This window comes from Drosophila eugracilis, unplaced genomic scaffold (assembly GCF_018153835.1).
Source record: "Drosophila eugracilis isolate 14026-0451.02 unplaced genomic scaffold, ASM1815383v1 contig_2155, whole genome shotgun sequence".
Classification (NCBI taxonomy): domain Eukaryota; kingdom Metazoa; phylum Arthropoda; class Insecta; order Diptera; family Drosophilidae; genus Drosophila; species Drosophila eugracilis.
In genome coordinates this window covers 1167879-1179946 of record NW_024573039.1, presented here as the reverse complement: position 1 = coordinate 1179946, position 12068 = coordinate 1167879, and the positions used below count along the sequence as shown (strand labels likewise).

The window sequence follows — 12068 nt, the reverse complement described above, 5'->3', positions numbered from 1 at the left end:
AATATTGAACCCACCACCTTCCGCTTGATGGGCCGACACCTTCCCTGACGACCAAAGTCGAACAAAGCAATTTGGTGGCTAAAATTATGTGTGTATGGCGTGTGCTGTGAATGTGAATGTAAATGTGCTATCAGCACGCACATGCTCTTAACGTTTGCTGTGTGCGCGCCCTTGTAATTCCCAACTGATTCTAGCCGTTAGCGCATGAAGTGACTTTGGCTGGGTGTTGAAAAATTAAGACTATACTTCACAGGATCATTTCTGTAGTCAGTCTTCACATACTTTCACACTAGCTGAAAGCCGTACGCACCCGCGTTGATGAGTTGAATCGTTTTATTCGGCAGCGTGAGGAAATGTCCTTTCTTTTCAATGTGATGCACTGCATCATTCGAAGAATTGGGCTTCGATGATCGCTCGGTTTGAACGGATAGAACGAATTCTGAGTGGTGCACTCTTTTTAAGCAAATCAATTTGAAAATTTTAAAACTAAAAGTAGTGGTTTTTAAATCGGAAATCCCCTTTTCTCGCTTATAGTTAGTTGCTAGTTTGGTATATTTCCGGCTAACTTAGCTTAGTAAGTCATAAGAGGACGAAACCAAATGACTTATCAAATAGCTGACATAGGAATAAGGAACTATTAGATCTTTGACTATAATACTAAGACTACTTTACTAAGCTTACTTGTGGTGCAGTTAATAGTGTTGGCCACCCAATTCGCTCCTTCAGCTATCTGATTTCCAATATTTCAATCAATAAGATATATAACCTTTCAAGGATCTGAAATGATGTTTTCCTATTCTATGGGGAAATACTTTACCAAAGAGTAAATCCTTTAGTAAGATCTTTTAACCTTAAATGCTTTATAAACTATAATAAGTTGGTCTGTTTTTTGAAACATTTTTAGTGGATGGATGGGTAGTATTAACAAAACCTAAACCCATCCTTTAACATGAGTGATATGGCAACCAAAGTGTGTTCCCAGTTTATGGGCTTTAAAGTGGACTCTCTAACTTTATGGTTGATATATTTTTGAGGCAAGTTTATATATAAATTCCGGTTTTAAATTCAAAATCGAACTCTTTTTCATTTTCGAGTATGTTTTTTTCTTTTTTTATTTAAATTATCATGTATACATAAGAAGAGCTTAAAATACAAGTTTAATTTCTTTATCAAAATACATTGTTATACAATTTCTTAGTTGTTGTCGCTTGCATGCTTGGGTTTTTAATTCTGTTGTGTTTAATCGGTTTGATTTTATTGATATTACATAATTAGATCTCCCCTCCATGTTCCAATCTCCCTTACTTAGTTAATTATAGATTTAGTTTAGCTTTGCACACCGCATTTTATAGTTATAATTATATATATATATATATTTTAATATTTTTGTTTGTTTTTCGCATTCTCATTTGTAATATTAATTAATAGAAAAAAAACTAACAAAAAAGTAGAGGTTGTCTTGGATATATAGTATCATATAATAATAATAAGGGTCCTATGCGTGCTCGTACACAAATGTAAATTCCATGCACGCATACATATACATATACATATACACACACATAAAACTCGCATACAAATCGCGTATAATACAGCTGGATGAAAAACTGCGCCGAATGTTCGCAGTAACACATTTATCCCGTAAGAGCTGCCAAGAGCTACACACACACACTTACTCTTAAAATAAAAAACAAACGAACAAAAATTAAACACTGAATGAGGAAGAACTTTTTGGCGAAGAGTCCAGCAAAACGCGCACGCACACAAACAAAACTATATAGCCCTTCCTCGTCATCGTCGTTGGTCTTTTTTCATCTTCTGCTTCGAAGTTTGCGGATAGAATACAGAATAGAGAGTAAAATATGTATAAAAAAAAAACCACTAAATAAAATTGAACTATGAAACAATTGAAAGCACTTTGCCCTGTGTGTGTGTAACTGTCTGTGTGAGTGTGTGTTTCGTGTGTGTGTGTGTTAAAGGTTCTTTAGGTGTGTGCGTGGCCTGGTGGGAGCCGTTGGTCTGAGAGTTACATATACACATACATATTAGCTTGTCTTCGGGGGTACTGGAATGGGGATTGGCGGGGAGGGGTGTAACGTGCCAAAAAGGCAAAAAAAAGATACATTAACAGATCACTTCATGCTGTTGCCAGTCGTCTTTTTCTTTCTTTTGTTAGTTCTTTTTCTTTTATGTTTTGTTTTCTTTTTTTTGAGCAGTTTGGTTTTACGGGGGTTTAACTGGTACTTAGAGGAACTCGACTCCTGCGACTTCTAAATCTACACATTTAGATTGCTTTTTATTTTCGGTTTCATTTACGGCAGTTTTCTGAGCTAAATCTCAACAACAATCAGTTCGAAAATCTGTCTTTTTTTTTCAATTGGTGGTTGGACATCTTAGATCACATTTAAAAACTGGTTAAAATGTTATTTTCTTTTTGTCTCTCTTTTTTTTTTTTTGTTTTAAATGATAGAATTGGTGCGGTTTGGTTCCAGCTTGTCAATGTTGTAAAATGATGACGATGATTGCTTCTCAGGTTCCCCCGTTCACGTTACTGCTCCATCAAGGATCAGGGCTCGATTGGTTGGTTCTTCGTCGGTATAATAGCTGCAGCTCCCTCCCACGTCTCGCGATCTCTGGTACCCTCCCTCTACGTCGGCGGCCATCACCTCCTACATGTGTATCGTGGCCGCCGTGTAGCGGGCCTCTCCACGCCTCCATGACCATTGGCTGGGACGGAACTGTTGAGAAAGTAAAGATTAGTTGGGTCGCTAAAGGCATACACATTTTTCATTATCTAAAACTTTTGCTTTTAGGAGGAAAATAAAAACAAACTCTAAGGGAAAATCTACAGAATAAAAACGCCATTAGGATATATCTTATGAAGATATATAATATCTGATTTGATATAAATTCTACACTGTGTAGCAACAAACCTGATGTAAATGCTTGGACTGCATGAAATTGAAAGAATATAATGTAGAGGACGACTCAAAACTAAAGTCAAGCTAAAGAAAACTCACCTGGATGAGCAGCTGGCCGCTCTTGGTGTGCGGATTGCGGTACGCGTAGAAAAGCCACAGCGTAACGGCGAACACTAGGCAAATGGGTACCATGAAACCAAATGCCACGCCCACGTTCTTGTTGTCCGCTCCCGCCTGCGAAAGCTCGGCGTTACCGACCTTGCTGTCCGTATGAACGTCACTGCTGGCATTCGACGTTGGCTTCGCCTGGGCTGTTGCATGCGGTGTCCGCGTGCTGACTACGGTGGGTTCCGTCACCGGCGTGGATGAGCCAGTGGCCGCCGTTGTGGGGCTTGTTGAACTGCCGGCGGCACCACTGTTCGCAGCACCGTTCTTCGCCTGAGCGGCCGCATTATTGCCCTTTTCACCGAGAGCCGGACAAAAACTGCTTGTATTGATGGCAGCAGCATCACATCCTGGAATTAAATAACACATTTAGATCCCTTTCGCAGATAACATTCCCGAAAAGCATACCCTTTTGGAGCCACTCATTTTTCTTGCGATCGGTACCCGTGGAGCAACGATTTAGCGCCGAGCACCAAAGGCACTGTAAAATCAAAAATATTAGCACATAAACTAGAGAACCGGGAATATAAGAACAGACCGTGAAGGTAGTATTGTGGTTGATGCAAGAATTGCAGTCATTAAAACCAAGACAGGTGGGCTGGGCAGTCATCTTGATCATGGTGAAGTTGGAGATCTCGCTGTGCTGGAAGGTGACCCGGTGGTATTCATAGATTGTCTTTCGGTGGACAACTGGCCAAAGAGAAGGAATTCAATAAGTCAGTAGAAAGAAACTTACTGCTAAGCCACGAGTTACTTACTGACTAGTTGCTTGTCAATAATGTAGGCATCGGAAAGGCCAACCTTGACTGGATGCGTTTTATCATCAATGGACTTAATGTTCATGGGTACTCCTAAATAGGCAAAGTCGATGTCTCCGTTTTGATGCAGCGTTACGCTGAATGTGAAATTGCCGATTTCCGGTTTGTCCTGCAGCGTGACATTCTCCCACACGACGATGAATGCGGTTCCTGAAACAATCAATATTTTTCTTCCATTAATTTTTGTTCTAATCGATTTCAATTTTAAGAAATATCTAATCAGCTCACCGTTGTCTTGCACTCGGACAAACGAATCGTTGGACATGCTTGTGTCAAAGTTAGCCATCAGTGGGGCAATGTACTGAGTGGCCGCAAGCCAAGAGTGTACATACTCGCCGGTGTAAAGGAATCCGCCGGTGGCCACTGTGATGTTACGTATATAGTGGCCGTAGAAGGGAAAGTCGAACTTAAGCTCCACGGTCATGGCCCGTCGATGTGATGAGGAGAGAAGACTGTTTGGTGGCATCGTCTTTATTTTTTCCCACAGAGACGACACCTCCTCCTTATTCACATACAGCATGCTGTTGTAGTATTCGTGATTTTCCACACTTCGAACTAGATGTTCTTTCTCAGCCGCCTGGTTGATCTCGTCCTCGGAAATGTCCACCTTAGAAACATCGACATCAATGACCGCCGGCGAACGGTCCGTGTTGGTGACGGCTATGGTGGATGGTGTCTTTTTTGGATAACCCGACTGGGCCAAAAGGGTGGCCTTCTTAGGGGCCACATTGACTGGGTTGGTAGAATTGGTATCGGCTGCTGGGGCCACATTCCCGCTGGTCTGTGTTGTGTATGCCTTGCGCTGTCCGGTGCCGTTGACACCGACATTGTGAACGTTGTAGGACACACTGCCGTCGACCGTGAGCGTTGTTACATTGGTCTCCGCAGCTGCAGCTACAGCTCCGGCTCCAGCTGCTACTCCGGCTTTAACATCTGCACCGGGATGGTCATCATCACCACGGAACTTCAGTACGGACTTCAAACGGTCTACACTTTCCGCACGAAGTTCGCGTCTTTGGCGATGCAGCTGGTCCGTCGTTAATGGCACTACTCCATATGTATGTAGGCTTGGCAGCTTTGCGCCGACAATCTCGTAAGAATCTCTATTAGCTGTAAATAAGAAGAGTTGGCGTGTTAGTTAGATCTTTTAAGCCAAAGATTATGGTAAGACTTTGTTAACTCCTTAATCTCAGGATTAGATTTTACAATCAAAGAACGATTAGGAATAGAAGAAACTCAAAGCCAGGAAATCATTTTGACAAGAGCAACTTTGAAGGCATTAGGCATTAGTAATCATAATTAAGCTTGTCGCCCAAGTCATTCGGATGTCCTGGCATATCGTGTTGGGCCCTTTCCAGGACATTCGTTGGGCCTACAAATGCCTGATTTCGTGCTCATTTGCGTGCCCATTAGCTTGAGCTGTAATTAACCCAGATGTTATTATTCCGAAGCCCCTCTTCTCTCTCTCTCTCTCTCTCTCTCGCTCTCTCTCGATATTGATTTTCTATTTCCATTCTCACATGTGCTGACATATGCATGTACTCGTACTTGTACGAATTCCACAATGGCACATCAAAGACCATTGTCGACAGCCCCCCCCATTGCAATTACAACAATTACAACATGCGGTCAGCGGTGGGTGGTAGATGGGTGGTTTGCGGGCGGTGATTTTAAATGGATTCTGGGGTTTCAGGGGTCGATTAGGAGGGGCGTATGTACACATATATACCCATAAACAAACGATATCGATTACAGTTACTGCTGCAACAATAACAAGCTGCCGAGCAAAATTGCTTACAACTTCTGGACTGACCGAGTGTTAGCCGTGATTGATTGATTCACAATTGGTTGCCATCAACTTGATGTATATATAACAAAGTTATAGAAAACAAGATAAGGCAATCATATTTGGGACATTCTAATATGATACCCCCTTAAGCTTATCATTATTAATGATATATCTCAGGGTAGAAACATATATTTAGGCCATTGAACTAACTAACTGATTTCAACCCAATACTTGAATTCTTTTCGGTCAGTTTCACATACCAAATTTTCATTTGTTTTCCTATCCAGAAAATATGCTTTCGCCGGGGATGCGTTTCGACATCGCTCACCCGTGAGACTTTCGCCTCGCTTCGTTAGTCCGGCCACTTACCATGCTTCATAAAGTGAAACATATGTTAAAAGAAAAAAAACATGAACACTTTTTGTTTACAGTGTGAGAAACAATGTCAAACAGTCTTAACCACAATTACAGAGTATTAGTGCATTGCATTCAGCTGTGGGATTAGGCCATAATATATAATATAAAGCCACTATATATTATATTCATTATTAGTCATAACAATTTTGTGGGTGGCTTCTAAAATGTCCAAACTGTTTAAAAGATCTGACATGTGGATTATTCTTCAGTATAATATTAAACATAAACAAAAGCAAAGACCCTTGAACTTTGTCTAACTTAGTCATGATAAACTGTACTTGATTTCTACAAATAGTATTGCTTTTAGATTAACGATCAGCCAACCGCCCTTTCTTCCCATTACTCGTAATATAATTATTTGCTGCAAATACGGTCAATATGACTCGGCACGACCTCAGCGAAATGACATGCACAGCGCTATAGGGAGCGCGCGTCACCTGCCACCACCCACAGCGCCTACAACGCCCGCTTACCAGCCCAGCCCCCATCCCCTCCTTCAGCTAACCATTCAAGCGATCAACATTCGCGTGACGCCGATCCAATTGAACCCAGTGTTAATTGCTGTAAGTGGCGGTTTGTAGTCTTTTCCCCAGGGTTTCTGTTATGGTCGTTGAAATAATTGGCGTAAATTTATGCGGCACTTGATTGAAAACCGATTCGTTTTTCAATATCTCACAGCGAACAGAACAATCTAAGTTCCTTATTGTCATCTTAAATTGATAAAAGATAATTACTTTCGTATAACAATCTTTAAGTTTAAGATTTTCTTTACAATATAATCTATCTCTGAGTGTAGTTTTGTTTTTGGTTGCCATAATAATAACCATAGAGGGTAACCAAAAGAAGTCTAAAAGTGGGTCACATTATTTGCACAGTGACCCAGTTTGGTGAAAATCTTTAATTGTCGCTTTCGGTTTGGGGAATTGATTGGAAAACAAGGTGTGAAGGACGAATAAATCAATGAAAGTTGATCATAGCGAAAGCTTTCAACTATTCTATTAGCTTGGTGAGGCAAAATGTTTAATGTGTGTTTTAAAGTAATCAAACTTAACTAAAAGTTGAAGTTGAATAGCAAAATTCAGCGGGAATTCCCTTATCCACTGATAAAACAACGAAAATTCAAAACTTATCGCCATTCTAGCCCTTATATTCTTGAATCTTTATAGGTATAGCGAACTCCCTTAAGAGATTGATTTAGATATTAGTTATTAACAACAAATAGTTAACATGCATGTGGGTGCATTATTTCCACAACAAAACATTTGGATATTGCTTGATTTCAGAGGGTTAATCATTGTAAAAACAAATAGTTTATATATATATATACTGATCATGGAAATGTATAAATATTTCTTGGCTATTTTCGCCACATATGCATTTTGGAAACACTTGACATTGAGCCAGCAATAATAAACAGCGTTCTTTGTTTATTCACTGCATATATATTTCGTTCAACTAAATATCCAAAATGAGTAATAAACTCTATGATTCTTATGATTTATAGGGGTTTTGTTGTTATCAGCAATCCAAATTTTTTTTTATAAACTTTTTTAAAAGCCATTTAAAAATGTATGTAGCTCAAACTTTCTCGATTCGACACCATAAATGGAGTATATAGAGAGAAGTTATAAAGAATTTATATACAAATTGATGACTCCTAAGCAGTAGAATGCCCTCAAGACTTAGAACTACAGCTAGATCATTATTTAGTACTTTGCATTGCTGATTTGTTTTAGTTTTTCGTGGCTAATTTATTTGCGCTCAATCATTTCCACCTGCCTCCCACTGATTAACATTCCGTCAGGGACGTGTTGAGTTTATCAGTGTTTCCCTAAAAAAAGAAAACAAAAAAACCTGACTCTTTGAGGAGCAATTTGCGTCGCACGGGCCGTTGGAACACGTACACGTACACGAACATGGACTGCACAGGAAACAAAAACAAGCCAATAACTAATTAATATTTACTCTCCTAATATCTTGACATTGTTTACATAAGTGAATGATATCAATCGGACATCTTATGGGGGGATACCAAGATGGAAAGTTGTATAAGAGAATCTAATATTTAACCATTTTCGAGTTCAATATTTTTATTTTGCTATCTCTATTGCCCTGATTTATATTGTATATTATTTAATCCAAATGTTTATTATGAAATATATTGATTAGAAGGACTATAAAATCCAACTAAGTGATCATTACAGTTTATATTGATTTCTATAGTCAATAATTTAGTCAGAGTAAGAAAAACAAATACACAGCGAGGTATAAGAAGCACGTAGTATACTTAATCTTTAAGTATATTTAATCGTAAAAACTAGTTCAGCTCAAAGTCTTTGTATAGAAACTTGTAGCCCGCACTAAAATCCTACTGTTTGCCTTCTAAGGTTTTATTGATGAATAATAGTTCGATTAGTTAGTATAACTTTTCTCTCAGTGCACTCGATGCCGTACTTTTGTATTTGTTGTTTCCCCTGGACAGACAGACGTGGCCGGAGTGTCAAGACACTAACAGTTCTTTGGTCGCCGTTAGGCGGAAAAGCTTATCAGCTGGGGAAGGGGAAAGATGGGGCGGGGGGGCCATAGCTTTTTATTCCCAGAAACGAACGACAGCAGGGCAGCCGAGCAGATGATCATCTGGTGCTAATGTTCTTCCCATGGCCAAGAGAAATACTGACAAACGATGCATTTGTCATAATGCGCAGAGATCTTGGGCATCCACAATGGATCACAGTTGTTTGGCTCCACTAAGGGATCCTCTACCATGAACTACCATGAATAAGAACTAAAACTTCAACTTCCGCGTGCTAAGTGCTTTTATTAAAAATTTGATATTTCAATGATTCATAATGATTACGAATCTATTTCTTAAAAGAAAAATGATTTAAAAACAAAAAAAATCTATTTTTTAATAACCCATTTGCCTGTTGCTTATGCTAAATAGAAATTCTACAAATTGGGTAACACATGTGGAGGGGTCATCCGAGCATTTACCATTGGAACCTGTTTTTGCCAAGCTGAGTTGTCATCTGGCCGTAGACCAGAGCAGACCACATCAGCAACAGCACCGAAAAAGATAACCTATTGTACATTTAGTCATCCGAGAAGACTTTGTAGTTTTCTTTAGTTTCGGAGGGAACTGAACTGCTGAGTCTGAGCTGAGCAGTCATCAGAGTTGCTGACCTGACGTTTTTGACACCTTGACTTTGATTTAACAACGGAAATTGGTAGATAACCAAGTTGGGAAAACACGCCCGTAATGGGAAACCAAGACGTGGTGGGAAATGCACTTTAAAAACAAGTCTCACATTTTCGCTGACACACACACTTTTCAATGGGAAAATTCTTTGAATTTTGTTTCATTTTTTTTTTTTTTTGTGATGGAAGTTTGATAAGACTTTTTTGCTTGAGTTAGGTGTCAATCGTCTTATTACACTCATTCCACAAATGTTCTATTGAAAATATTTTCATTGGAAACCCTAGATCTTCCAAGAATTGTACCTCTATCAGCCTATAAATCACATAAATGTCAGATTTTAGAGCTATTTTTACAATAAATATATTTGTTTATTGCAATTCTTTATAAGCTATAAATGATAATTTAGGTTTGTGATAATCAGGCACTTCTTTAATAGATATTTATTCTTAAAATTATTATGAAAATGTATTTGTATTCGGTTATTGCTAAGGGATAAAGACAATTGCAACAGTGGAAGGGAAGTGATAGTGTCAGAAAACAGAAGTCAGCGTCCAAAGATTGCAGCACTGAACGTACATCCTTGATAAGCGCTGGTGCCAGTAGCGGACTGACGCCAGATGCAAGTCCACTGGCTGAGTTCTGGGAATTGGAATGGGAATTAGCAGATAACTCTTTGGCATTTGGACTAAATGTGTTATTTCCCCTTATATGAACTTGGGAGTGGGTTTTACAACATTCTTTTTCTTAACAATCTTTTAGCTTAAGTTTTGAGCCCTATTTTTACAAGGAATGAACATATTAGCTATTCAGAGAAACTTTCAATGAAGTCCTTTCAGACATGATCATCAAAAGATATTGCCAATATCAATATGTGGCTCAGATCAAAGTAGTTTAACACACACAATTAGCATGTTTTATTGTAAATAACTTAATTTCGTATATAGGTGGAAAAATCAAGTTACTTTTGTTTACTTTATCTAATGCCAATACACCTGTTCTCACACCCCGTAAGAAGCAAAGATGTGGCTTTGTGGCAGTGATAAAGGGGTATCTAGCTTTCTTTTTTTTTGGATACTGATAAGGAGTGTGTGCACGGCACTTAAGTTGGCCACGCAGATAACCGAATGCAGTTTAACTGATGCCAAGCAACTGGTTGGCTGAAAATAAATGAGTAAATTAACCGATAAAAAGACAAAGAAAGCAAAACGTCGTACAAACTGAATCAACAAGACGGAAATAAATGGAACTGTGCAAACTAGGCACATCCAGTGGGTGCTAGGTGGTGGAAAGTGGGCGGTTTAGATGGGTGACATTATCCGTTACGTAAGCACATTTTCCCTGACTTTGTGTAACGATTTTTTATTGAGAAAATAGGGAAAGGAAAACGGAAAACTGAAAACTGCCGTTAGCCGGTGCGCAATGTTGCCACCTGTCGCAGAAACGCGCGAATGAAAAAGAACGGTGGCAAAAGAGTTGCCAGCTTTGTGGTTTTGTTTTTTATTATTATTATTCAGCTCCAGCATTTCGTTTCAATTGCAAATTGCGACAAAAACAATGAGCTTTTGCGCCTTAATCAGCGATTTCAATTGATATATGCAGGTTGTTCGCCTGGTGGCGACGTCGCAGATGGAAAATTGTTGCACGTTAAGTGGAGCATGGCGCAAATGAGCGCGTCGCACAAAACAAAACTCAAAAATAATAATGGGCAGAGGCGGTGGGAGTTAGTTATTTTTATGCGTTTTTTTTTTTTCAATTTTTGAGGGGTTGTTTGGCCACAGGACGTTGCCTATTTCACACTCAACTGCTCTCGCACACACTCGAACATTTGGCTTTTCGATGTTGTCAATTAACGCATTTGATGTGCCAGCACACGAAAAAAAAAAGAAAAAAATACAACATGGCAGCGGGAAATTTCACCATACAATAAAAAGTACCAACTGGTCACCGTCCCCCTCACCACACGGCACAATGATGATTTGTCTTTTATTTTTTTCGTGGACTTTGTGTACAAACAACAGGCCATAAATACATAAATACACCTTCCGAAAAACTGGCCATATGTGCATAACCGTCAATAGCAAATAGGCGGTCTCTTCTTTTTTTTCAGGTGTTCCTATGTTTCTTCGTAGTCTTATTCGACATTTTCGTCTTATTCGAACTGCGTAGCGTACAAGAAAATAACAACCAGATTTACAGCCAACACTCACACTCACTCACACATACGCACACAAAGCACACCAACGAGTTGGATGAAGACAATGAGATAGGTAAAACAAAAGAGATAGTTGAAAAAGTATTGTCTAACTGAGATACACTAATTGGTTACACTTACACTCGGCTGATGCACTGCAAAATATCGCCAAAATCACAAGGACCACAATTTGCGCGCACGCACTACCGACATTCTTTGCCATTGTTCAACCGTTATTTCATCCACCGTTCGCTGCGAGTGAAAATTAAAATACGAATGCAATGTTGTTAGAGGTGGCACTCAAGTAGATATTTAATCGATACCAACGATGTTGCTGGACAGTATTTAATGGCGTTGCCATCTGATCATTCATAATTCAAATAAACATATATTTTATGAGCTATCGAATATTATCGATAGTGTATAATGGCAAAACTTTAACTAGAATGAGACTACGCAATAAATAATCCGTAAATTATGCAATAGTTAATATTACAACAAAGGTTTTTTTTACATCTTAAGTAAAAATCACAAAGAATTATTTATCCTTTCGATAAGCGATTATTTT

General features: G+C 39.0%; 1 protein-coding gene and 1 non-coding gene across 3 annotated transcripts; one reads left to right on the top strand and one right to left on the bottom strand.

Annotated features, from left to right (window-relative positions):
* The first annotated feature begins 236 nt into the window (after window positions 1-236).
* On the top strand, window positions 237-448 carry LOC121530045. Its single transcript, XR_005993747.1, has one exon. It is a non-coding gene; the product is annotated as a small nucleolar RNA U3 (small nucleolar RNA).
* A 631-nt stretch (window positions 449-1079) lies between these two features.
* Window positions 1080-11790, bottom strand: LOC108105069 (plexin domain-containing protein 2). 2 transcript variants are annotated; one of them, XM_017211489.2, is made up of 8 exons: window positions 11642-11790; window positions 4133-5014; window positions 3845-4054; window positions 3625-3776; window positions 3495-3567; window positions 3021-3436; window positions 2934-2951; window positions 1080-2738 (listed from the first exon to the last, which is right to left on the bottom strand). In XM_017211489.2, exons 1-8 carry the CDS (start codon window positions 11721-11723, stop codon window positions 2670-2672), a joined length of 1902 nt encoding a protein of 633 aa, XP_017066978.1. In that variant the 5' UTR covers window positions 11724-11790; the 3' UTR covers window positions 1080-2669. The 2 variants fall into 2 exon arrangements, with proteins under 2 accessions (XP_017066978.1, XP_017066979.1); XM_017211490.2 differs by lacking the exon at window positions 2934-2951.
* Between the last annotated feature and the right edge of the window lie 278 nt (window positions 11791-12068).